This window comes from Tubulanus polymorphus, chromosome 6, assembly GCF_964204645.1.
Source record: "Tubulanus polymorphus chromosome 6, tnTubPoly1.2, whole genome shotgun sequence".
Lineage (NCBI taxonomy): Eukaryota > Metazoa > Nemertea > Palaeonemertea > Tubulaniformes > Tubulanidae > Tubulanus > Tubulanus polymorphus.
In genome coordinates this window covers 6733120-6757755 of record NC_134030.1, presented here as the reverse complement: position 1 = coordinate 6757755, position 24636 = coordinate 6733120, and the positions used below count along the sequence as shown (strand labels likewise).

At 30.0% G+C, this 24636-nt stretch overlaps 1 protein-coding gene and 1 long non-coding RNA gene across 3 annotated transcripts in view; one reads left to right on the top strand and one right to left on the bottom strand.

Moving 5' to 3' along the window:
* Positions 1 to 194: 194 nt before the first annotated feature.
* LOC141907014 (solute carrier organic anion transporter family member 4A1-like) overlaps positions 195 to 24636 on the bottom strand; it is a 34336-nt gene continuing 9894 nt past the window's right edge. For both annotated transcript variants that reach the window (XM_074796552.1, XM_074796551.1), the window contains one exon: positions 195 to 557. In XM_074796552.1, coding sequence (XP_074652653.1) covers positions 277 to 557 — 281 coding nt within the window. In that variant the 3' untranslated portion in view covers positions 195 to 276. The remainder of the gene's footprint in view (positions 558 to 24636) is intronic.
* LOC141907016 (uncharacterized) lies at positions 985 to 24636 on the top strand. The gene is made up of 6 exons (XR_012619454.1): positions 985 to 1261; positions 3216 to 3313; positions 7865 to 7966; positions 9796 to 9897; positions 22573 to 22672; positions 23581 to 24636. It is a non-coding gene; the product is annotated as an uncharacterized LOC141907016 (long non-coding RNA).

Below are 24636 nucleotides of genomic sequence, written 5' to 3'. Positions count from 1 at the left end.
ATATATGATAGAGTAAAAATAGGTATGCATCAATCATTGAAGGCGTTTTGTCCTGTTTCTCTTTATAAGCCCCATTCTTTACCAATATCCTTGATACATGTTAAAACCCACCAGGAACCTGAATCAAAAGCGGCTTTTGAGTTTTATTGAGTATCAAAAAATATGTTCATAAGTGAAGTCACGATGTATGGAAATCAAAAGTTGTTTGGTGTGGAGATATAAATTTCCGGACAGAATATTTATTTCTAAAAAATACGCGTCTATATTACGTGTATACTATAAAGAAATAACGGTTGTCGTATCTGATATCGCGTCCGGGGACGGTGAGGTGGATGGCTCCGATACGGAATCCGGCTTGGGGGGTTTATAGAAAAACAAGGCCAATGCGTATAGAATCCCGCCTAAACTCGACAGTCCAACTCCCAGTCCAAAGACGCACAGCGACATCATTCGGTTGTCATACATCCAACATGAGCCGGTTTCACCGCATTTCTCCTGCCAAATCAGACACGACTGATCCATCACTACACCAAACAATAACGGCCCCGGAATCGAACCTAAAAAGTAATTGATAACGATGTAATGATAATATCTATTAATTATCAAAGTTATCAAATACTTGTATGACAATCGTACATCGATTTTACAGCAGGCGTCTCATAAACATCTATAGAAGGCATTTTCCATTGCGCTATTTATATATATATGTATATATATATATATATATATATATATATATATATATATATATATATACTTTCATATTTCCGAGATACGCGCTATTTTTCAATTTAAAACCTTTGTTGTGCGCCAGATTTTTATAGCGCGTCAGCCAAAAGAACGCGCACCAGATTTTGACTTAAATCATCTTAAGATAGATGGCAGATTCGTTTTAGGGTAGTTCGCGTAATCGAGTTTCATACCGAAAATATATACATCGCATCGTGCGGTGGTGCCTCTAGCGGCCGAATCTCGAACTTGGCGGCGCACTACTCTAGTAGGTCGTCATGCGCTATGAAAATAGTTCTAAAATTAAGCTGTCACTCACGCAGTTCTAAAAAGTTTTCAGCGTCTAAATTACCCTACAACGATCTACGTTTTCCAACAAAGCGGTGTGAAGAAAATGTAGCACCTAAGAACGAAGTCGGATAACTCGAATCAGAGCCGGTGAATTGAATTGAATTGATCACCAAACCGTTGATAATGGCGGCAGCTGTTCTCCCTGAATTTTGCTAAATTTCGTTGGTAGGCCTAATCGCAGGTAGGTTAGAAGTGTCTCTTCTTAATCATGTAATGTAAAAACGTCTTTCATCCGAACCGGTGGTCCGTGGTACCTTGAGAAAGCAATTATTCCCCAATTATTAGAAGAGAGTGAGAGAGTGGGTACCGGCTATCAAGTAAGCCGCAATGTTGCTTGCCGTATCGGATCCCATTATTGTAACCTAAAGTCTATTTGTTTTCGATTGGCAGTGATCTTTTTGGGATACCTATAGGCCTATCACTTAATTTTCTGGGTAGGCATAAGCATCGAAATACAGTCGAAGTCAAGTCTATCTTAAATAGGCCTAGCCCTAGGCCTAGTTCTAAAATCCTGTTTGTCGGCTGATCGTTCTTGTCTATTCATTAATCTGATTGGTGACTGATTGTACTCGACGAAAATGTCTACAATCCTGATTGACGACCAATTCTACTCGTCGACAATGTTTACAACCCTGATTGTGAAAATCAACTGATGGAGGTAGGTGACCCTCGATCCCAGCCACTTTATAGACCCTATAAGGTTAATCCACACACACACACACACACAGCCTTACACACAGAAATTGATTTACAGTCAGGATTGCAGACAGTGTCGACGAGAAGAATTGGTAAGAATCAGGATTGTAGACAATGTCGATGAGTAGAATCAGCCAAAATTTGTCGACCAATTCTACTCGTCAACACTGTCTGCAATCATTTGATTAACAGTCAATCAGGATTGTTGACATTGTCGATGAGTAGAATCAGACGACAGTCAGATTGTAGACACTGTCGACGGATAGGCTAGAATTGGTCGACAATCAGATTGTAGACATTGTCGACAGTAGAATTGGTCGACAGGTAGAATCGGTCGACAATTAGATTGTAGACATTGTCGAGGAGCAGAATCGTTCGAAAATCAGGAACCGAACCACTCACTTCATAAAAGAAAACCCACCATGACATAACTATATTGACCTAATCCGGAGTTGAACCGACACCATCTGCAGCCTAAAAACTGGCCCGATCATATTCAAGATGGGCGACTGGCAGCCATTGTTGTTTGCCGAAATCCGCACTTTTCAGTAGTTTTTAGACCACTTGGACTTGAGTTTATTGCGTTCACTTAAAGTTTTCGTTTGTGCTTAGGCCTATGCGGGTCAATAGTTGGACTCCAGCTATTTAAGAATTGGAAGAAGTTTCAATTGATCGTTTAGGAATTGAAATTCAACATGCATCTAGGCCTACCGTAGGTACATCTTCAGTCGAAAAAATTGGCGCGGTCAGAAACAAGATGGCCAACTGGTGGCCATTTTGTTCACTGAAATCAGCACTTTTTAAACATTTTTGATGTTTTCAAGGCAAATGTTGAAATCGATTCATCGTTTGTCTTAATCTTTCAGCGATAATTGTATCCCCCCAAGGCCCATCAGCATAAGGCAAATTGAGTCGAGTGGATGTGTGGTGGTGGTCATTTGCCCAAAAAGGTCAATTTTGCTCTGAATGCTGAGACAGCAGCTTCCTAGTGGTTTTGCATTTTTTATTAGAATCTGCACCGTAATGGATATTCTTTGAGAAGAGATCATATTAGAGCGCTTTTGCAATCAGTCAATTATCGTGCAATTGGCCACCATCTTAAGTGTCATCAGTCTTGAAAATGACCTCTGTTGAATTTCGATCACAATTTTGTTTCCACAATCAATTGTTAAATTGTAAGCTTGTGACATGTTCTAAGATTATGGTTTCAATTAAGCACAGTATCTGCTCTCATGGCTCTGGCAGTTTGATAAGTAACTATGAGGAAGTCTCATTTGATTTCCTTCTGTATGAACAATGTTGTGCACTTCGGCCTATATTGGTAGGCCTACATGTAGGCCTATATGATGATTGACCATCATGAAGCTCAATGCAATTTTGTAATTTCCATCGTTATCATTAAGGCGCCTATGCTAAATCAATTTTTTTTACATTTTCAGAATAAACAATGAGGAGATCAAAAAGATCGGAAGGGAAAAGGTCTTGTCACCTCTCCCAAAACACAATTTCGACGTGCAAGTTGTCAGCCATGAAATAGGTAAGTCGTTACTGAGTCCTAAAGTTTTTTTTTAGTTATACGCATTTTATACTAGTATAGAAATGACTCCTAGTATTTCCATAGGCCTAGTAGATTGGTAATGAGGCTTATTTTGTTATCACAATCAATTACAAAATCGTAGCTGCTGACATGTTCTATGATTGGTGAGTTTTGAGGTCATTGGTTTTTGAATATGGTCACCAGGGGGTGTTGAATATTGAAATTGTTAGATAGTTGAGCAATTGAAACCACTTTCTAAGTGGACATGGTGTCCCTGGACCCCTAGTTATAGTGTTTGAATATTAATTATCAAAAACCTTTAGTCAGTTTATTTGAGATGAGTATAGAAGCGACTCTTTCGAGATTAAGTCTTTTTTAGGCCAGCCATAGGCTGAGTCTATTACTAAACAAATGGAGCGAATTTAAATGACATGGTTTCCAGATGAAAGGCTCTTTGTGCAACTGAGCATATATTCATACAAATCATTCATTAGAGCATTATCCATTCTCCAACCCCTGTGAAGGAATTTTTATTTGCACTACAGAAAATATAATTGACAATTGTGCAAAGTCAAGGAAAAATAGCTTTTTCTCAAATCGGATGGATGACCTGGATATGCTAATTAGCCATGTGTTTCATCCCTTGTGATTTTATATAGTAAAGCGTGACGACCGTCTGATAATGATTCTTAACAACCAATTGTTTATCGAAACTTTATAGCGTATAAATAAACAATATAAACACAAGGTATTTCCGTGATATTTTGAATTTATTCGCAGTTCATATTTAGCGCCATTCCCGCGAGATTATCAACAACCCGGAAATAAAATTCAAGCCCATCGCCAAACCCCTGTGAGTGTATAAGTATTAATTATAAAAAACCAGTTTATTTGAAAGTCAGTTTATTTGAAATGAGATTAGAAAGAACTCCTACTATAGGTTAAGCTTTTTTGTAGTGTATAAATATTAGTTATCAAAAACCAACAGTCAGTCTATTTGAGATATGTATATAAACAACTCCTACTATAGATAAAGCCTTTTATGGTGTATAAGTATTCATTATCGAAAACCAAAATCAGTCTATTTGAGATGAGTATAGAAACGACTCCTACTATAGATTAAGCTTTTTTATAGTGTATAAATATTAGTTATCAAAACCAGCAGTCAGTTTATTTGAGATGAGTATAGAAACAACTCCTACTATAGATTAAGTCTTTTAATAGTGTATAAGTATTCATTATCGAAAACCAAAATCAGTCTATTTGAGATGAGTATAGAAACGACTCCTACTATAGATTAAGCTTTTTTATAGTGTATAAATATTAGTTATCAAAACCAGCAGTCAGTTTATTTGAGATATGTAAAGAAACAACTCCTACTATAGATTAAGCCTTTTTATAGTGTATAACTATTTGTCATCGAAAACCAAATCAGTGTATTTGAGATGAGTATAGAAACGACTCTTTCTATAGATTAAGCTTTTTTATAGTGTATAAATATTGATTATCGAAAACCAACAGTCAGTTTATTTGAGATTAGTATAGAAACGACTCCTACTATAGAGTAAGTCTTTTAATAGTGTATAAGTATTAATTATCAAAAACCAAAATCAGTCTATTTGAGATGAGTATAGAAACGACTCCTACTATAGAGTAAGTCTTTTAATAGTGTATAAGTATTAATTATCAAAAACCAAAATCACTCTATTTGAGATGAGTGTAGAAATGACTCCTACTATAGATTAAGCTTTTTTATAGTGAATAAATATTAGTTATCAAAACCAGCAGTCAGTTTACCGTACCGGTATTTGAGATATGTATAGAAACAACTCCTGCTATAGATTAAGCCTTTTTATAGTGTATAACTATTTGTCATCAAAAACCAAATCAGTGTATTTGACATGAGTAAAGGAACGATTCTTTCTATAGATTAAGCTTTTTTATAGTGTATAAATATTAATTATCGAAAACCAACAGTCAGTTTATTTGAGATGAGAATAGAAACAACTACTCCTATAGATTAAGCCTCTTTATTGTGTCTATCAAAAAACCATAAGTCAGTTTATTTGAGATTAGTATAGAAACGACTCCTACTATGGAGTAAGCTTTTTCATTGTGTCTATTAGTCATCAAAAACTAAAGTCAGTTTATTTGAGATGAGTATAGAAACAACTACAACTATAGATTAAGCCTCTTAATTGTGTCTATTAGTCATCAAAAACTAAAAGTCAGTTTATTTGAGATGAGTATAGAAGCGTCTCCTTCTATAGATTAAGCTTGATTATAGTGTTGAATATTAATAATAAAAAGCCATAGTCAGTTTTTTTGAGATGAGTATAGAAACAACTCCTACTATAGATTAGGTATTTTTATAGTATATAAGTATTCGTTATCGAAATCCAAAGTCAGTTTATTTTAGATGAGTATAGAAACAACTCCTACTATAGATTAAGTCTTTTGATAGTGTATAAGCATGAATTATCAAAAACCAAAATCAGTCTATTTGAGATGAGTATAGAAATGACTCCTACTGTAGATTAAGCTTTTTTATAGTGAATAGATATTAGTTTTCAAATCCAGCAGTCAGTTTATTTGAGATATGTATAGAAACAACAACTACTATAGATTAAGCCTTTTTATAGTGTTTAACTATTTGTCATCAAGAACCAAATCAGTGTATTTGACATGAGTATAGGAACGATTCTTTCTATAGATTAAACCTCTTTATTGTGTCTATTAGTCATCAAAAACTAAAGTCAGTTTATTTGAGATGAGTATAGAAACAACTCCTACTATAGATTAAGCCTTTTTATAGTGTATAAATATTTGTCATAAAAAACCAAATAAGTGTATTTGACATGAGTATAGAAACAACTCATACTATAGATTAAGCTTTTTATAGTGTATAACTATAGGCCTAAGTCATCAAAAACGAAAATCAGTCTATGCGAGATGATTATAGATACGACTCCTATTATAGATTAAGCTTTTTTATAGGGTATAAATATTAGTTATCAAAAACCAACAGTCAGTTTATTTGAGATGAGAATAGAAACAACTACTCCTATAGATTAAGCCTCTTTATTGTGTCTATTAGTCATCAAAAACCAAAAGTCAGTTTATTTGAGATTAGTATAGAAACGACTCCTACTATAGATTAACCCTTTTTATAGTGTATAACTATAGGCCTAAGTCATCAAAAACGAAAATCAGTCTATGTAAGATGAGTATAGAAATGACTCCTATTATAGATTAAGTTTTTTATAGTGTCAAAATATTAGTTATCTAAAACCAACAGTCAGTTTATTTGAGATGAGTATAGAAACGACTGCTTCCATAGATTAAGTCTTTTGTATAGTGTATGAATATCAATTATCAAAAACCAAAGACAGTTTATTTCAGATGAGTATGGAAACGAATCCTTTTATAGACTAAGTCTTTAAACTGTATAAATAAATATTAGTTATCAAAACCAAAATCGGTTTATTTGAGTTAGGTATTATAGAAACGACTCCTACTATAGAATAAGCTTTTTAAAAAAGTGTATAAATATTAGTTATCAAAAACCGAAATCAGTTTATTTGAGATGAGTATAGAAACGACTACTACTATCGATTAAGCCTTTTTATTGTGTATAAATATTAATCATCAAAAACCAAAGTCAGTTTATTTGAGTTGAGTATAGAAACGACTCCTACTATGGACTTAGTCTTTTTAATATTGTATAGATATTAATTATCCAAAGCCAAAGTCAATCTAGGCCTATATAAGATAAGTATAAGAATGTGTCCTACCATGGAATGGATTCAATTATAGTGTATAAGTTATAATCTTTAAAAAACAGTTTATTTGAGATTAGTATAAGAATGTGTCCAATCATAGAATTAATTAATTTCAGTATTGTGTATAAATATTTATCTTTAAAACCAAAGTCAGTCTATTTGAGATAATTGTAAAAACGACTCCTACTATAGATTAAGTCTTTTTCATGCTGTATAAGTATCAATCATCAAAAACCAAAGTCAATCCAGATCTATTTGGGATAAGTATAAGAATGTGTCCTAGCATGGAATGAATTCAATTATAGTGTACTATAAAAACTACTCCTTAGATTGAATCTCAGTAAAGTGTGCGAATATTAATTACCAAAAACCACAGTTCAATTGAGATGATTATAAAAAATGACCCTTAGAATAATATGATCCAGAGAATAGTGTTAAACATAAATCTTCAAGAACAAGAGTCATCTCAAAGGAGATGATTGCAGAAAAACAACCTCCGTCTAGAATAATTCACAATAAAGCGTGTCATGGTATCTTCAAATACCTAAGTCAGTCTGTTTGTGATGAGCACATAAAGGTGACACCTTGTATAGAATAAATGTAAATATAGTATTTCTATATAAATAGGTATCTTCAAGCAGCAAATTCAGTCTATTTTATATTTAGGATATTGATGCCCCAGTCTATGCAATTTTGTTAATTTCTTTGTTATCTTTGTAAATTCTTATCATTTAGGCCTGTGCCTAATCAGTAATTTGGTTATTTTCAGAGTGAACAACAAGGAGGAGATCGAAACGAATAGTTTGCGCAAAGGATTTGTCTTTATTTTCAAGATGTAAATTTGAAGTAAAAAGTGTCAGTAAAAAAATTGGTAAGTCATTACAGTATCCTTATTGAGCCCTCGGTTTTTTTTGACCAATTGGATATCGACCATTTTAGTACTACTTCCCATTTTTGACCAGAAGATTGTCACCGATTCACCAGCTATCATGAGCCTGGGCTAAGCAGGTGATTTTAAGTCATAAAACGGTCAAATACATGGCTTTTGTTTCTACATTTAAACCCTTCCGTATAACGATTCACAATATTTCTATATAAATTATGTATCTTAATGTAGAACGACTGGCAGTAAAGTATTCCTATAGAAATATTACTCTTCAAAAACCAAAGTTGGTATGAGTATACATTGTATATAAAAATGACCCCTACTATAAAATAATTCCAAGTGTAGTATTTCTACATGTATATTACTATTTAAAACCAAGTCAGTCCTTTTGAGATGATTATTAATCAACTGACCCCTACTTCACAGTATAGTGTGTCATGTTTTACTCTCCAGAAACCAAATTCAGACCATTTGAGATGAGTATATAAAATGACCTTTTTCATAGTGTATAAATATTAACTATAAAATACCAAACTCAGTCTAGTTGAGATATGTATAGAAACGACTCCTACTATAGATTTAGTCTTTTGATAGTGTATAAATATGGATCATCAAAAACCAAAGTCAATCTAGGCCTTTTTAATATAAGTATAAGAATGTGTCCTACCATGGAATGGATTCAATTATAGTGTATTAGTTATAATCTTAAAAAAAACAGTCTATTTGAGATTAGTATAAGAATGTGTCCAACCATAGAATTAATTAATTTCAGTATAGCGTATAAATATTTATCTTTAAAACCAAAGTCAGTCTATTTGAAATAAGTGTAAAAACGACTCCTACAATAGATTAAGTCTTTTTTCCTTCTGTATAAATATTAATCATAAAAACCAGTCTATTTGAGTTAAACTGTAGCTGTAGTGTATAAATATTGATCATCAAAAACCAAAGTCAATCTAGACCTATTTGAGATAAGTATAAGAAGATAAGTTGTATAAGAATGTGTCCTTCCATAGAATGAATTCAATTATAGTGTATAAGTTACAATCTTTAAAGAAAACAGTCTACCTGAGATGAATATAAATACTACTACTCCTGTAGATTGAATCTCAGTAAAGTGTGCGAATATTAATCACCAAAAACCAAAGTCAGTCTATTTGAGATAAGTATAAGGATGTGTTCTACCATAGAATTAATTTCAGAATAGTGTATAAATATTTATCTTCAAAATCAAAGTCAGTCTATTTCAGATGAGTATAAAAATGGCTCCTACGATAGATTGAATCTCAGTAAAGGTGTGCAAATATTAATTACCATAACCGGAGTCACTTTATTTGAGAAGAATATGCAATGACACATTGTGTAGAATGACTCGCAGAATAGTCATTCTCAATATATGTTATTTCCAATAACCACAGTCAGTTTTTTCGAGATGATTATATAAAAATGACCCTTAGAATAATATGATTCAGAGAATAGTGTTAAACATAAATCTTCGAGAACCAGTCATCTCAAAGGAGATGATTGTAGAAAAACAACCTCCGTCTAGAATAATTCACAATAAAGCGTGTCACGGTATCTTCAAATACCTAAGTCAGTCTGTTTGTGATGAGTACATAAAGGTGACACCTTTTATAGAATAAATGTAAATATAGTTTTTCTATATAAATAGGCATCTTCAAGCAGCAAATTCAGTCCATTTTATATTTAGGATATTGATGCCCCAGTCTATGCAATTTTGTTATTTTCTTTGTTATCTTTGTAAATTCTTATCATTTAGGCCTGTGCCTAATCAGTAATTTGGTTATTTTCAGAGTGAACAACAAGGAGGAGATCGAAACGAATAGTTTGCGCAAAGGATTTGTCTTTATTTTCAAGATGTAAATTTGAAGTAAAAGTTGTCAGTAAAGAAATTGGTAAGTCATTACAGTATCCTTATTGAGCCCTCGGTTTTTTTGACCAATTGGATATCGACCATTTTAGTACTACTTCCCATTTTTGACCAGAAGATTGTCACTGATTCACCAGCTATAATGAGCCTGGGCTAAGCAGGTGATTTTAAGTCATAAAACGGTCAAATACATGGCTTTTGTTTCTACATTTAAACCCTTCCGTATAACGATTCACAATATTTCTATAAAAATTATGTATCTTAATGTAGAACGACTGGCAGTAAAGTATTCCTATAGAAATATTACTCTTCAAAAACCAAAGTTGGTATGAGTATACATTGTATATAAAAATGACCCCTACTATAAAATAATTCCAAGTGTAGTATTTCAACATGAATATTACTATTTAAAACCAAGTCAGTCCTTTTGAGATGATCATTAATCAACTGACCCCTACTTCACAGTATAGTGTTTCATGTTTTACTCCCCAAAAACAAAATTCAGACCATTTGAGATGATTATATAAAAATGACATTTTCTCATAGGGCATAATTATTAACCATGAAACATCAAAACAGTCAAGTTGAGATACGTATAGAAACGACTCCTACTATAGAGTAAGCTTTTTCATTGTGTCTATTAGTCATCAAAAACTTAAGTCAGTTTATTTGAGATGAGTATAGAAACAACTACTCCTATAGATTAAGCCTCTTTATTGTGTCTATTAGTCATCAAAAACTAAAGTCAGTTTATTTGAGATTAGTATAGAAACGACTCCTACTATAGAGTAAGCTTTTTATTGTGTCTATAAGTCATCAAAACTAAAGTCAGTTTATTTGAGATGAGTATAGAAACAACTACAACTATAGATTAAGCCTCATTATTGTGTCTATTAGTCATCAAAAACCAAAAATCAGTCTATTTGAGATGAGTATAGAAACGACTCCTACTATAGATTAAGCTTTTTTATAGTGTATAAATATTAGTTATCAAAACCAGCAGTCAGTTTATTTGAGATATGTATAGAAACAACTCCTACTATAGATAAAGCGCTTTATAGTGTATAAGTATTAATTATAAAAAGCCATACTCAGTTTATTTGAGATGAGTATAGAAACAACTTCTACTATAGATTAAGTCTTTTAGTGTATAAGTATTAATTATCAAAAACCAAAATCAGTCTATTTGAGATGAGTATAGAAATGACTCCTACTATAGATTAAGCATTTTTATAGTGAATAAATATTAGTTATCAAAAACCAACAGCCATTTTATTTAAGATGAGTATAGAAACAACTCCTACTATAGATTAAGTCTTTTTATGGTGTATGAGTATTAATTATCAAAAACCAAAATAAGTCTATTCTAGATGAGTATAGAAACGACTCCTACTTTAGATTAAGCTTTTTTTTAGTGTATAAATATTAGTTATCATAACCAGTAGTCAGTTTATTTGAGATATGTATGGAAACAACTCCTACTATAGATAAAGCCTTTTTATAGTGTATAAGTATTAATTATAAAAAGCCATAGTCAGTTTAGTTAAGATGAGTATAGAAACGACTCCTACTATAGAGTAAGCTTTTTCATTGTGTCTATTAGTCATCAAAAACTTAAGTCAGTTTATTTGAGATGAGTATAGAAACGACTCCTACTATAGAGTAAGCTTTTTATTGTGTCTATTAGTCATCAAAAACTAAAGTCAGTTTATTTGAGATGAGTATAGAAACAACTACAACTATAGATTAAGCCTCATTATTGTGTCTATTAGTCATCAAAAACCAAAAATCAGTCTATTTTAGATGAGTATAGATACGACTCCTACTATAGATTAAGTCTTTTTATGGTGTATAAATGTTAGTTATCAAAACCAGCAGTCAGTTTATTTGAGATATGTATAGAAACAACTCCTACTATAGATAAAGCCTTTTATAGTGTATAAGTATTAATTATAAAAAGCCATACTCAGTTTATTTGAGATAAGTACAGAAACAACTCCTACTATAGATTAAGTCTTTTAGTGTATAAGTATTAATTATCAAAAACCAAAATCAGTCTATTTGAGATGAGTATAGAAATGACTCCTACTATAGATTAAGCATTTTTATAGTGTATAAATATTAGTTATCAAAACCAGCAGTCAGTTTATTTGAGATATGTATAGAAACAACTCCTACTATAGATAAAGCCTTTTATAGTGTATAAGTATTAATTATAAAAAGCCATACTCAGTTTATTTAAGATGAGTATAGAAACAACTCTTACTATAGAGTAAGCTTTTTCATTGTGTCTATTAGTCATCAAAAACTAAAGTCAGTTTATTTGAGATGAGTATAGAAATGACTCCTACTATAGATTAAGTCTTTTTATGGTGTATAAGTATTCATTATCAAAAACCAAAATCAGTCTATTTGAGATGAGTATAGAAACTACTCCTACTATAGATTAAGCTTTTTTATAGTGTATAAATATTAGTTATCAAAACCAGCAGTCAGTTTATTTGAGATATGTATAGAAACAACTCCTACTATAGATAAAGCCTTTTATAGTGTATAAGTATTAATTATAAAAAGCCATAGTCAGTTTATTTGAGATGAGTATAGAAACAACTCCTACTATAGATTAAGTCTTTTAGTGTATAAGTATTAATTATCAAAAACCAAAATCAGTCTATTTGAGATGAGTATAGAAATGACTCCTACTATAGATTAAGCATCTTTATAGTGAATAAATATTAGTTATCAAAAACCAACAGCCAGTTTATTTAAGATGAGTATAGAAACAACTCCTACTATAGATTAAGTCATTTTATGGTGTATAAGTATTAATTATCAAAAACCAAAATAAGTCTATTCTAGATGAGTATAGAAACGACTCCTACTTTAGATTAAGCTTTTTTTTAGTGTATAAATATTAGTTATCATAACCACTAGTCAGTTTATTTGAGATATGTATAGAAACAACTCCTACTATAGATAAAGCCTTTTTATAGTGTATAAGTATTAATTATAAAAAGCCATAGTCAGTTTATTTGAGATGAGTATAGAAACAACTCCGACTATAGATTAAGTCTTTTAATAGTGTATAAGTATTAATTATCAAAAACCAAAATCAGTCTATTTGAGATATGTATAGAAATGACTCCTACTATAGATTAAGCATTTTTATAGTGAATAAATGTTAGTTATCAAAACCAGCAGTCAGTTTATTTGAGATATGCATAGAAACAACTCCTACTATAGATTAAGCCTTTTTATAGTGTATAACTATTCGTCATCAAAAACCAATTCAGTGTATTTTACATGAGTATAGGAATGACTCTTTCTATAGATTTAGCTTTTTTAATAGTGTATAAACATAAATTTTTTCGAAAACCAACAGTCAGTTTATTTGATATAAACATAAATTTTTTCGAAAACCAACAGTCAGTTTATTTGAGATGAGTATAGTTATACTCCTTCTATAGATTAAGCTTGATTATAGTGTTGAATATTAATTATCAACAACCAACGGTCAGTATATTTAAGATGAGTATAGAAACAACTCCTACTATGGATTAAGTATTTTTATGGTTAAAGTATTAATTATGAAAAACCAAAATCAGTCTATTTGAGATGCGTATAGAAACAACTCCTAATATATATTAAGTCTATTAATAGTGTATAAGTATTAATTATCAAAAACCAAAATCAGTCTATTTGAGATGAGAATAGAAATGACTCCTACTATAGATTAAGCTTTTATATAATGTATAAATATTAGTTATCAAAACCAGCAGTCAGTTTATTTGAGATATGTATAGAAACAACTTCTACTATAGATAAAGCCTTTTTATAGTGTATAAGTATTAATTATAAAAAGCCATAGTCAGTCAATTTGAGATGAGTATAGAAACGACTCCTGCTATAGATTAAGCTTTTTTACAGTGTATAAATATTAGTTATCAAAACCAGCAGTCAGTTAATTTGAGATATGTATAGAAACAACTCCTACTATAGATAAAGCCTTTTTAATAGTGTATAAGTATTAATTATAAAAAGCCATAGTCAGTATATTTAAGATGAGTATAGAAACAACTCCTACTATGGATTAAGTATTTTTATGGTGTATAAGTATTAATTATCAAAAACCAAAATCAGTCTATTTGAGATGAGAATAGAAATGACTCCTACTATAGATTAAGCTTTTTTATAGTGTATAAATATTAGTTATCAAAACCAGCAGTCAGTTTATTTGAGATATGCATAGAAACAACTTCTACTATAGATTAAGCCTTTTTATAGTGTATAACTGTTTGTCATCAAAAACCAAATCCGTGTATTTTACATGAGTATAGGAATGACTCTTTCTATAGATTAAGCTTTTTTATAGTGTATAAATATTAATTTTCGAAAAACCAACAGTCAGTTTATTTGAGATGTAAGCTTTTTCATTGTGTCTATTAGTCATCAAAAACTAAAGTCAGTTTATTTGTGATGAGTATAGAAACAATTTCTTCTATAGATTAAGCCTTTTTATGGTGTATAAGTATTAATTATCAAAAACCTAAATCAGTCAATTTTAGATGAGTATAGAAACGACTCCTGCTATAGATTAAGCTTTTTTAAAGTGTATAAATATTAGTTATCAAAACCAGTAGTCAGTTTTTTTGAGATGAGTATAGAAACAACTCCTACTATAGATTAAGTCTTTTTATGGTGTATAAGTATTCATTATCAAAAACCAAAATCAGTCTATTTGAGATGAGTATAGAAACTACTCCTACTATAGATTAAGCTTTTTTATAGTGTATAAATATTAGTTATCAAAACCAGCAGTCAGTTTATTTGAGATATGTATAGAAACAACTCCTACTATAGATAAAGCCTTTTATAGTGTATAAGTATTAATTATAAAAAGCCATAGTCAGTTTATTTGAGATGAGTATAGAAACAACTCCTACTATAGATTAAGTCTTTTAGTGTATAAGTATTAATTATCAAAAACCAAAATCAGTCTATTTGAGATGAGTATAGAAATGACTCCTACTATAGATTAAGCATCTTTATAGTGAATAAATATTAAGTTATCAAAAACCAACAGCCAGTTTATTTAAGATGAGTATAGAAACAACTCCTACTATAGATTAAGTCATTTTATGGTGTATAAGTATTAATTATCAAAATCCAAAATAAGTCTATTCTAGATGAGTATAGAAACGACTCCTACTTTAGATTAAGCTTTTTTTTAGTGTATAAATATTAGTTATCATAACCACTAGTCAGTTTATTTGAGATATGTATAGAAACAACTCCTACTATAGATAAAGCCTTTTTATAGTGTATAAGTATTAATTATAAAAAGCCATAGTCAGTTTATTTGAGATGAGTATGGAAACAACTCCGACTATAGATTAAGTCTTTTAATAGTGTATAAGTATTAATTATCAAAAACCAAAATCAGTCTATTTGAGATATGTATAGAAATGACTCCTACTATAGATTAAGCATTTTTATAGTGAATAAATGTTAGTTATCAAAACCAGCAGTCAGTTTATTTGAGATATGCATAGAAACAACTCCTACTATAGATTAAGCCTTTTTATAGTGTATAACTATTCGTCATCAAAAACCAATTCAGTGTATTTTACATGAGTATAGGAATGACTCTTTCTATAGATTAAGCTTTTTTAATAGTGTATAAACATAAATTTTTTCGAAAACCAACAGTCAGTTTATTTGAGATGAGTATAGTTATACTCCTTCTATAGATTAAGCTTGATTATAGTGTTGAATATTAATTATCAACAACCAACGGTCAGTATATTTAAGATGAGTATAGAAACAACTCCTACTATGGATTAAGTATTTTTATGGTGTATAAGTATTAATTATGAAAAACCAAAATCAGTCTATTTGAGATGAGTATAGAAACAACTCCTAATATATATTAAGTCTATTAATAGTGTATAAGTATTAATTATCAAAAACCAAAATCAGTCTATTTGAGATGAGAATAGAAATGACTCCTACTATAGATTAAGCTTTTATATAATGTATAAATATTAGTTATCAAAACCAGCAGTCAGTTAATTTGAGATATGTATAGAAACAACTCCTACTATAGATAAAGCCTTTTTAATAGTGTATAAGTATTAATTATAAAAAGCCATAGTCAGTATATTTAAGATGAGTATAGAAACAACTCCTACTATGGATTAAGTATTTTTATGGTGTATAAGTATTAATTATCAAAAACCAAAATCAGTCTATTTGAGATGAGAATAGAAATGACTCCTACTATAGATTAAGCTTTTTTATAGTGTATAAATATTAGTTATCAAAACCAGCAGTCAGTTTATTTGAGATATGCATAGAAACAACTTCTACTATAGATTAAGCCTTTTTATAGTGTATAACAGTTTGTCATCAAAAACCAAATCCGTGTATTTTACATGAGTAAAGGAATGACTCTTTCTATAGATTAAGCTTTTTTTATAGTGTATAAATATTAATTTTCGAAAAACCAACAGTCAGTTTATTTGAGATGTAAGCTTTTTCATTGTGTCTATTAGTCATCATAAACTAAAGTCAGTTTATTTGTGATGAGTATAGAAACAATTTCTTCTATAGATTAAGCCTTTTTATGGTGTATAAGTATTAATTATCAAAAACCTAAATCAGTCAATTTGAGATGAGTATAGAAACGACTCCTGCTATAGATTAAGCTTTTTTAAAGTGTATAAATATTAGTTATCAAAACCAGTAGTCAGTGTATTTGAGATATGTATAGAAACAACTCCTACTATAGATTAAGCCTTTTTAAAGTGTATAAGTATTAATTATAAAAAGCCATAGTCAGTTTATTTGAGATGAGTATAGAAACAACTCCTACTATAGATTAAGTCTTTTAATAGTGTAAAAGTATTAATTATCAAAAACCAAAATCAGTCTATTTGAGATGAGAATAGAAATGACTCCCACTATAGATTAAGCTTTTTTATAGTGTATAGATATTAGTTATCAAAACCAGCAGTCAGTTTATTTGAGATATGTATAGAAACAACTTCTACTATAGATTAAGCCTTTTTATAGAGTATAACTGTTTGTCATCAAAAACCAAATCCGTGTATTTTACAAGAGTATAGGAATGACTCTTTCTATAGATTAAGCATTTTTGATAGTGTATAAATATTAATTTTCGAAAACCAACAGTTAGTTTATTTGAGATTTAAGCTTTTTCATTGTGTCTATTAGTCATCATAAACTTAAGTCAGTTTATTTGTGATGAGTATAGAAACAACTTCTTCTATAGATTAAGCTTGATTATAGTGATGAATATTAATTATCAAAAACCAACAGTCAGTTTATTTAAGATGAGTATAGAAACAACTCCTACTATAGATTAATTCTTTTTATGGGGTATAAGTATTAATTATCAAAAACCTAAATCAGTCAATTTGAGATGAGTATAGAAACGACTCTTACTATAGATTAAGCTTTTTTAAAGTGTATAAATATTAGTTATCAAAACCAGTAGTCAGTTTATTTGAGATATGTATAGAAACAACTCCTACTATAGATTAAGCCTTTTTATAGTGTATAAGTATTAATTATAAAAAGCCATAGTCAGATTATTTGAGATGAGTATAGAAACAACTCCTATTATAGATTAAGTCTTTTAATGTGTATAAGTATTAATTATCAAAAACCAAAATCAGTCTATTTGAGATGAGAATAGAAATGACTCCTACTATAGGTTAAGCCTTTTTATAGTGTATAAGTATTAGTCATCAAAACCAGCAGTCAGTTTATTTGAGATATGTATAGAAACAACTTGTACTATAGATTAAGCCTTTTTATAGTGTATAACTGTGTGTCATCAAAAACCAAATCCGTGTATTTTACAAGAGTAAAGGAATGACTCTTTCTATAGATTAAGCATTTTTGATAGTGTATAAATATTAATTTTTCGAAAACCAACAGTCAGTTTATTTGAGATGTAAGCTTTTTCATTGTGTCTATTAGTCATCATAAACTAAAGTCAGTTTATTTGTGATGAGTATAGAAACAATTTCTTCTATAGATTAAGCCTTTTTATGGTGTATAAGTATTAATTATCAAAAACCTAAATCAGTCAATTTGAGATGAGTATAGGAACGACTCTTACTATAGATTAAGCTTTTTTAAAGTGTATAAATATTAGTTATCAAAACCAGTAGTCAGTTTATTTGAGATATGTATAGAAACAACTCCTACTATAGATTAAGCCTTTTTAAAGTGTATAAGTATTAATTATAAAAAGCCATAGTCAGTTTATTTGAGATGAGTATAGAAACAACTCCTACTATAGATTAAGTCTTTTAATAGTGTATAAGTATTAATTATCAAAAACCAAAATCAGTCTATTTGAGATGAGAATAGAAATGACTCCCACTATAGATTAAGCTTTTTATAGTGTATAGATATTAGTTATCAAAACCAGCAGTCAGTTTATTTGAGATATGTATAGAAACAACTTCTACTATAGATTAAGCCTTTTTATAGTGTATAACTGTTTGTCATCAAAAACCAAATCCGTGTATTTTACATGAGTATAGGAATGACTCTTTCTATAGATTAAGCTTTTTTATAGTGTATAAATATTAATTTTCGAAAAACCAACAGTCAGTTTATTTGAGATGTAAGCTTTTTCATTGTGTCGATTAGTCACCATAAACTAAAGTCAGTTTATTTGTGATGAGTATAGAAACAACTTCTTCTATAGATTAAGCCTTTTTATGGTGTATAAGTATTAATTATCAAAAACCTAAATCAGTCAATTTGAGATGAGTATAGAAACGACTCTTACTATAGATTAAGCTTTTTTAAAGTGTATAAATATTAGTTATCAAAACCAGTAGTCAGTTTATTTGAGATATGTATAGAAACAACTCCTACTATAGATTAAGCCTTTTTATAGTGTATAGGTATTAATTATAAAAAGCCATAGTCAGTTTATTTGAGATGAGTATAGAAACAACTCCTACTATAGATTAAGCCTTTTTATAGTGTATAACTGTTTGTCATCAAAAACCAAATCCGTGTATTTTACAAGAGTAAAGGAATGACTCTTTCTATAGATTAAGCTTTTTTGATAGTGTATAAATATTAATTTTTCGAAAACCAACAGTCAGTTTATTTGAGATGTAAGCTTTTTCATTGTGTCTATTAGTCATCATAAACTAAAGTCAGTTTATTTGTGATGAGTATAGAAACAACTTCTTCTATAGATTAAGCCTTTTTATGGTGTATAAGTATTAATTATCAAAAACCTAAATCAGTCAATTTGAGATGAGTATAGAAACGACTCTTACTATAGATTAAGCTTTAAGTGTATAAATATTAGTTATCAAAACCAGTAGTCAGTTTATTTGAGATATGTATAGAAATAGTGTATAAGTATTAATTATCAAAAACCAAAATCAGTCTATTTGAGATGAGTATAGAAACGACTCCTACTATAGATTAAGCTTTTTTATAGTGTATAAATATTAGTTATCAAAACCAGCAGTCAGTTTATTTGAGATATGTATAGAAACAACTTCTACTATAGATTAAGCCCTTTTATAGTGTATAACTGTTTGTCATCAAAAACCAAATCCGTGTATTTTACATGAGTATAGAAACGACTCTTACTATAGATTAAGCTTTTTTAAAGTGTATAAATATTAGTTATCAAAACCAGTAGTCAGTTTATTTGAGATATGTATAGAAACAACTCCTACTATAGATTAAGCCTTTTTATAGTCTATAAGTATTAATTATAAAAGCCATAGTCAGTATATTTGAGATGAGTATAGAAACAACTCCTACTATAGATTAAGTCTTTTAATAGTGTATAAGTATTAATTATCAAAAACCAAAATCAGTCTATTTGAGATGAGAATAGAAATGACTCCTACTATAGATTAAGAATTTTTATAGTGAATAAATATTAGTTATCAAAACCAGCAGTCAGTTTATTTGAGATATGTATAGAAACAACTTCTTCAATAGATTAAGCCTTTTTATAGAGTATAACTATTTGTCATCAATAACCAAATCAGTGTATTTGACATGAGTATAGGAACGCTTCTTTCTATAGATTAAGCTTTTTTATAGCATATAAATATTAATTATTGAAAACCAAGTCAGTTTATTTGAGATGATAATAGAAACAACTACTCCTATAGATTAAGCCTCTTTATTGTGTCTATTAGACATCAAAAAACCAACAGTCAGTTTATTTGAGATAAGTATAGAAACGACTGCTTCCATAGATTAAGTCTTTTGTATAGTTAATGAATACTAATTATCAAAAACCAAAGACAGTTTATTTCAGATGAGTATGGAAACATTTCCTACTATAGATTAAGCTTGATTATAGTGTTGAATATGGATTATCAAAAACCAACAGTCAGTTTATTTAAGATGAGTATAGAAACAACTACTATTATAGATTAAGCCTCTTTATTGTGTCTATTAGTCATCAAAAACTAAAGTCAGTTTATTTCAGATGAGTATAGAAACAACTCCAACTATAGATTAAGCCTTATTATAGTGTATAACTATTTGTAATAAAAAACCAAATCAGCGTATTCGACATGAGTATAGAAACAACTCCTACTATAGATTAAGCTTTTTATAGTGTATAACTTTAGGCCTAAGTCATCAAAAATGAAAATCAGTCTATGTGAGATGAGTATAGAAACGACTCCTATTATAGATTGAGCTTTTTTATAGTGTATAAATATCAGTTATCAAAAACCAACGGTCAGTTTATTTGAGATGAGTATAGAAATGACTCCTACTATACATTAAGCAATTTTTATAGTGTATAAACGTTATTTATCAATAACCAGTCAGTTTATTTGAGATGATTATAGAAGTGACTACTTCTATAAGTCTTTTTAAAAGTGTATAAATATAAGTTATCAAAAACAAAAATCAGTTTATTTGAGATGAGTATAGAAATGACTACTACTATCGATTAAGCCTTTTTATTGTGTATAAATATTAATCATCAAAAACAAAAGTCAGTTTATTTGAGTTGAGTATAGAAACGACTCCTACTATGGATTAAGTCTTTTTTATAGTGTATAAATATTAATTATCTAAAGCCAAAGTCAATTTAGGCCTATATAAGATAAGTATAAGAATGTGTCCTACCATGGAATGGATTCAATTATAGTGTATAAGTTATAATCTTTAAAGAAACAGTCTATTTGAGATTAGTATAAGAATGTGTCCAATCATAGAATTAATTAATTTCAGTATTGTGTATAAATATTTATCTTTAGAACCAAAGTCAGTCTATTTGAGATAAATGTAAAAACGACTCCTATCGATTAAGTCTTTTTCATGCTGTATAAGTATCAATCATCAAAAACCGAAGTCAATCTAGACCTATTTGAGATATGTATGAGAATGTGTCCTAGCATAGAATGAATTCAATTATTGATTGAATCTCAGTAAAGTGTGTGAATATTGATTACCAAAAACCTCAGTTCAATTGAGATGATTATATAAAAAAATGACCCTTAGAATAATATGATCCAGAGAATAGTGTTAAACATAAATCTTCGAGAACCAGTCATCTCAAAGGAGATGATTGCAGAAAAACAACCTCCTTCTAGAATAATTCACAATAAAGCGTGCCATGGTATCTTCAAATACCTAAGTCAGTTTGTTTGTGATAAGTGTTAAAACGACTCCTAAGTCTTTTTCATACAGTATGAAAAATACTATACAGTATTACTGTATAAATATTAATCCAAAAACCAGTCTATTTGAGATAAACTGTAGCTGTAGTGTATAAATATTGATCATCAAAAACCAAAGTCAATCTAGACCTATTTGAGATAGTATAAGAAGATAAGTTGTATAAGAATGTGTCCTTCCATAGAATGAATTCAATTAGGCCTATAGTGTATAAGTTACAACCTTTAAAGAAAACAGTCTATTTGAGATGAATATAAAAACTACTCCTCCTGTAGATTGAATCTCAGTAAAGTGTGCGAATATTAATCACCAAAAACCAAAGTCAGTCTATTTGAGATAAGTATAAGGATGTGTCCTACCATAGAATTAATTTCAGAATAGTGTATAAATATTTATCTTCAAAATCAAAGTCAGTCTATTTCAGATGAGTATAAAAATGGCTCCTACGATAGATTGAATCTCAGTCAAGTGTGCAAAAATTAATTACCATAACCGGGGTCACTTTATTTGAGAAGAATATGCAATGACACATTGTGTGGAATGACTCGCAGAATAGTCATTCTCAATATATGTTATTTCCAAAAACCACAGTCAGTTTAATCGAGATGATTATATAAAAATGACCCTTAGAATAATATGATCCAGAGAATAGTGTTAAACATTAATCTTCGAGAACCAGAGTCATCTCAAAGGAGATGATTGCAGAAAAACAACCTCCGTCTAGAATAATTCACAATAAAGCGTGCCATGGTATCTTAAAATACCTAAGTCAGTCTGTTTGTGATGAGCACATAAAGGTGACACCTTGTATAGAATAAATGTAAATATAGTATTTCTGTATAAATAGGGATCTTCAAGCAGCAAATTCAGTCAACACATTTAGGACATTGATGCCCCAGTCTATGCAATTTTGTTATTTTCTTTGTAAATTCTTATCATTTAGGCCTGTGCCTAATCTGTAATTTGGTTATTTTTAAAGTGAACATCAAGGAGGAGATCGAAACGAATAGTTTGGACTAAGGATTTGCCTTTATTTTCGAGATGTAAATTTGAAGTAAAAAGTGTCAGTAAAGAAATTGGTAAGTCATTACAGTATCCTTATTGAGCCCTCATTTTATTTACCAATTGGATATTGACCATTTACGTACTACTTCCCATTTTTGACCAGAAGATTGTCACCGATTCACCAGCTATCATGAGCCTGGGCTAAGCAGGTGATTTTAAGTCACAAAATGGTAATATTCACTGGCTTTTGTTTCTACACATAAACCCTTCCGTATAATGATTCACAATATTTCTATATAAATTATGTACCTTAATGTAGAACGACTGGCAGTAAAGTATTCCTATAGAAATATTACTCTTCAAGAACCAAAGTTGGTATGAGTAAACATTGTATATAAAAATGACCCCTACTATAAAATAATTCCAAGTGTAGTATTTCTACATGAATATTACTATTTAAAACCAAGTCAGTCCTTTTGAGATGATTATTAATCAACTGACCCCTACTTCACGTAGTATATAAAACATATAAAAATGACCCTTACTATAGAACTGATCCCTACTTCACGGTTTAGTTTTTACGTGTATTACTTTCCATAAACCAAATTCATTCCATTTGAAATGAGTGTATAAAATGACCCTTACTATAGAATTATTCTCAATATATACAGTATTCCTATATAAGTTTAATTTCTTAAATTACAACCTCAGTCTATTTGAGTTGTACATTTGGGAGGAGTACATGAAAATGACCCGTACTATTGAATGATTCACATGGTGATCATCCTGATAATCCCTAAAATCAACATATTGTTGTTCATTCCTTCAATTATTGCCGATATCGAAACATTTGAATACGACTCCCAGATGTGTGCTGCTACATCAGAAAATTGTTTTTCTTTGGAAAAGTACAATGCGTATTAAAATTGAATGGGCTTCATTTTGTCATACTCATATTTGAAATTATCATATTTTTTTCTAGGGAAGAAGTGATGGAGCAAAACCGAAGAAACGCGTTTTATGGACCTTTTTGAAATTATATCGAGCAGAGGCTACTTTGTCCAACTTCTATTCTGTTTACACAACCTTTAGAATGTTGTCCATTATCATGCAGAATGTCATTTGTTTTGATACACTCGGACTGTTGATCATGTTGTGATTATGTCATATAGCTAATTTACTCACTTTAAGATTGTTCATTCATAATTCCTTTAATGTTTAGTTGTTTTGCGGTTAAACAATTTTACCATATTGTGTTAAATGTTTGGTGGTTTACAGTGGCAAAAGATTAGTTCAGTGTATGTTCATCTGGGGTGTTGCATATAAAATTGTCAGATTGCAATTGGAATCTTCTTGATTGGGCAGTGTCTGGACCCCTTGTTTTTCATACTATATACCTTTCATGAATGTATCTCTTTTGGATGAATACACTTACACAAAGACTTGAACCCATTTATTATTGCGGAAATTATGACTGTAATGTTTATTCTGCTATTTGCTCTGTAATTCTGAAGAAGTTAAGAGATAATGGTTAATAATATTTTATAGATTATCACAAGGGTTAAGTTGGACCACCTGTGTAATGTGTTTAAAATATATAATCAGAATTAATGTACTTTGTAATCTGGGGTCAGTTAATCAAAAGTTGGTTAGGGCAAACCAGTAGATAGTTGACACGGTAACAATTGAAAGTTCATTGTTACTACGGTATCTGTCTGCCATTTATCTTTATCGAACATTTGAGTTACTGACTCCACTCTGACTTATGTGTTTGGCAAAGTTAAATAAATATAACTAGCTTCTGTATGCATACTCTGAACGGTAAGATTTTAAGACAAATGGTAATCGAAGGATCTCATATGCTCGCGAAATATGAGGTCATAGGTTGGAATTTTCAATGAGTATCGAACAAAGCACCATCACCAAGTTGCACCAGTCACACGATCACATATTATGTTTGTAATTGAAAATATTTTTTCTAATTGTACTTGAAGACATGTACACTTAATTATATATAAATAAAAATAAACATGCTGTT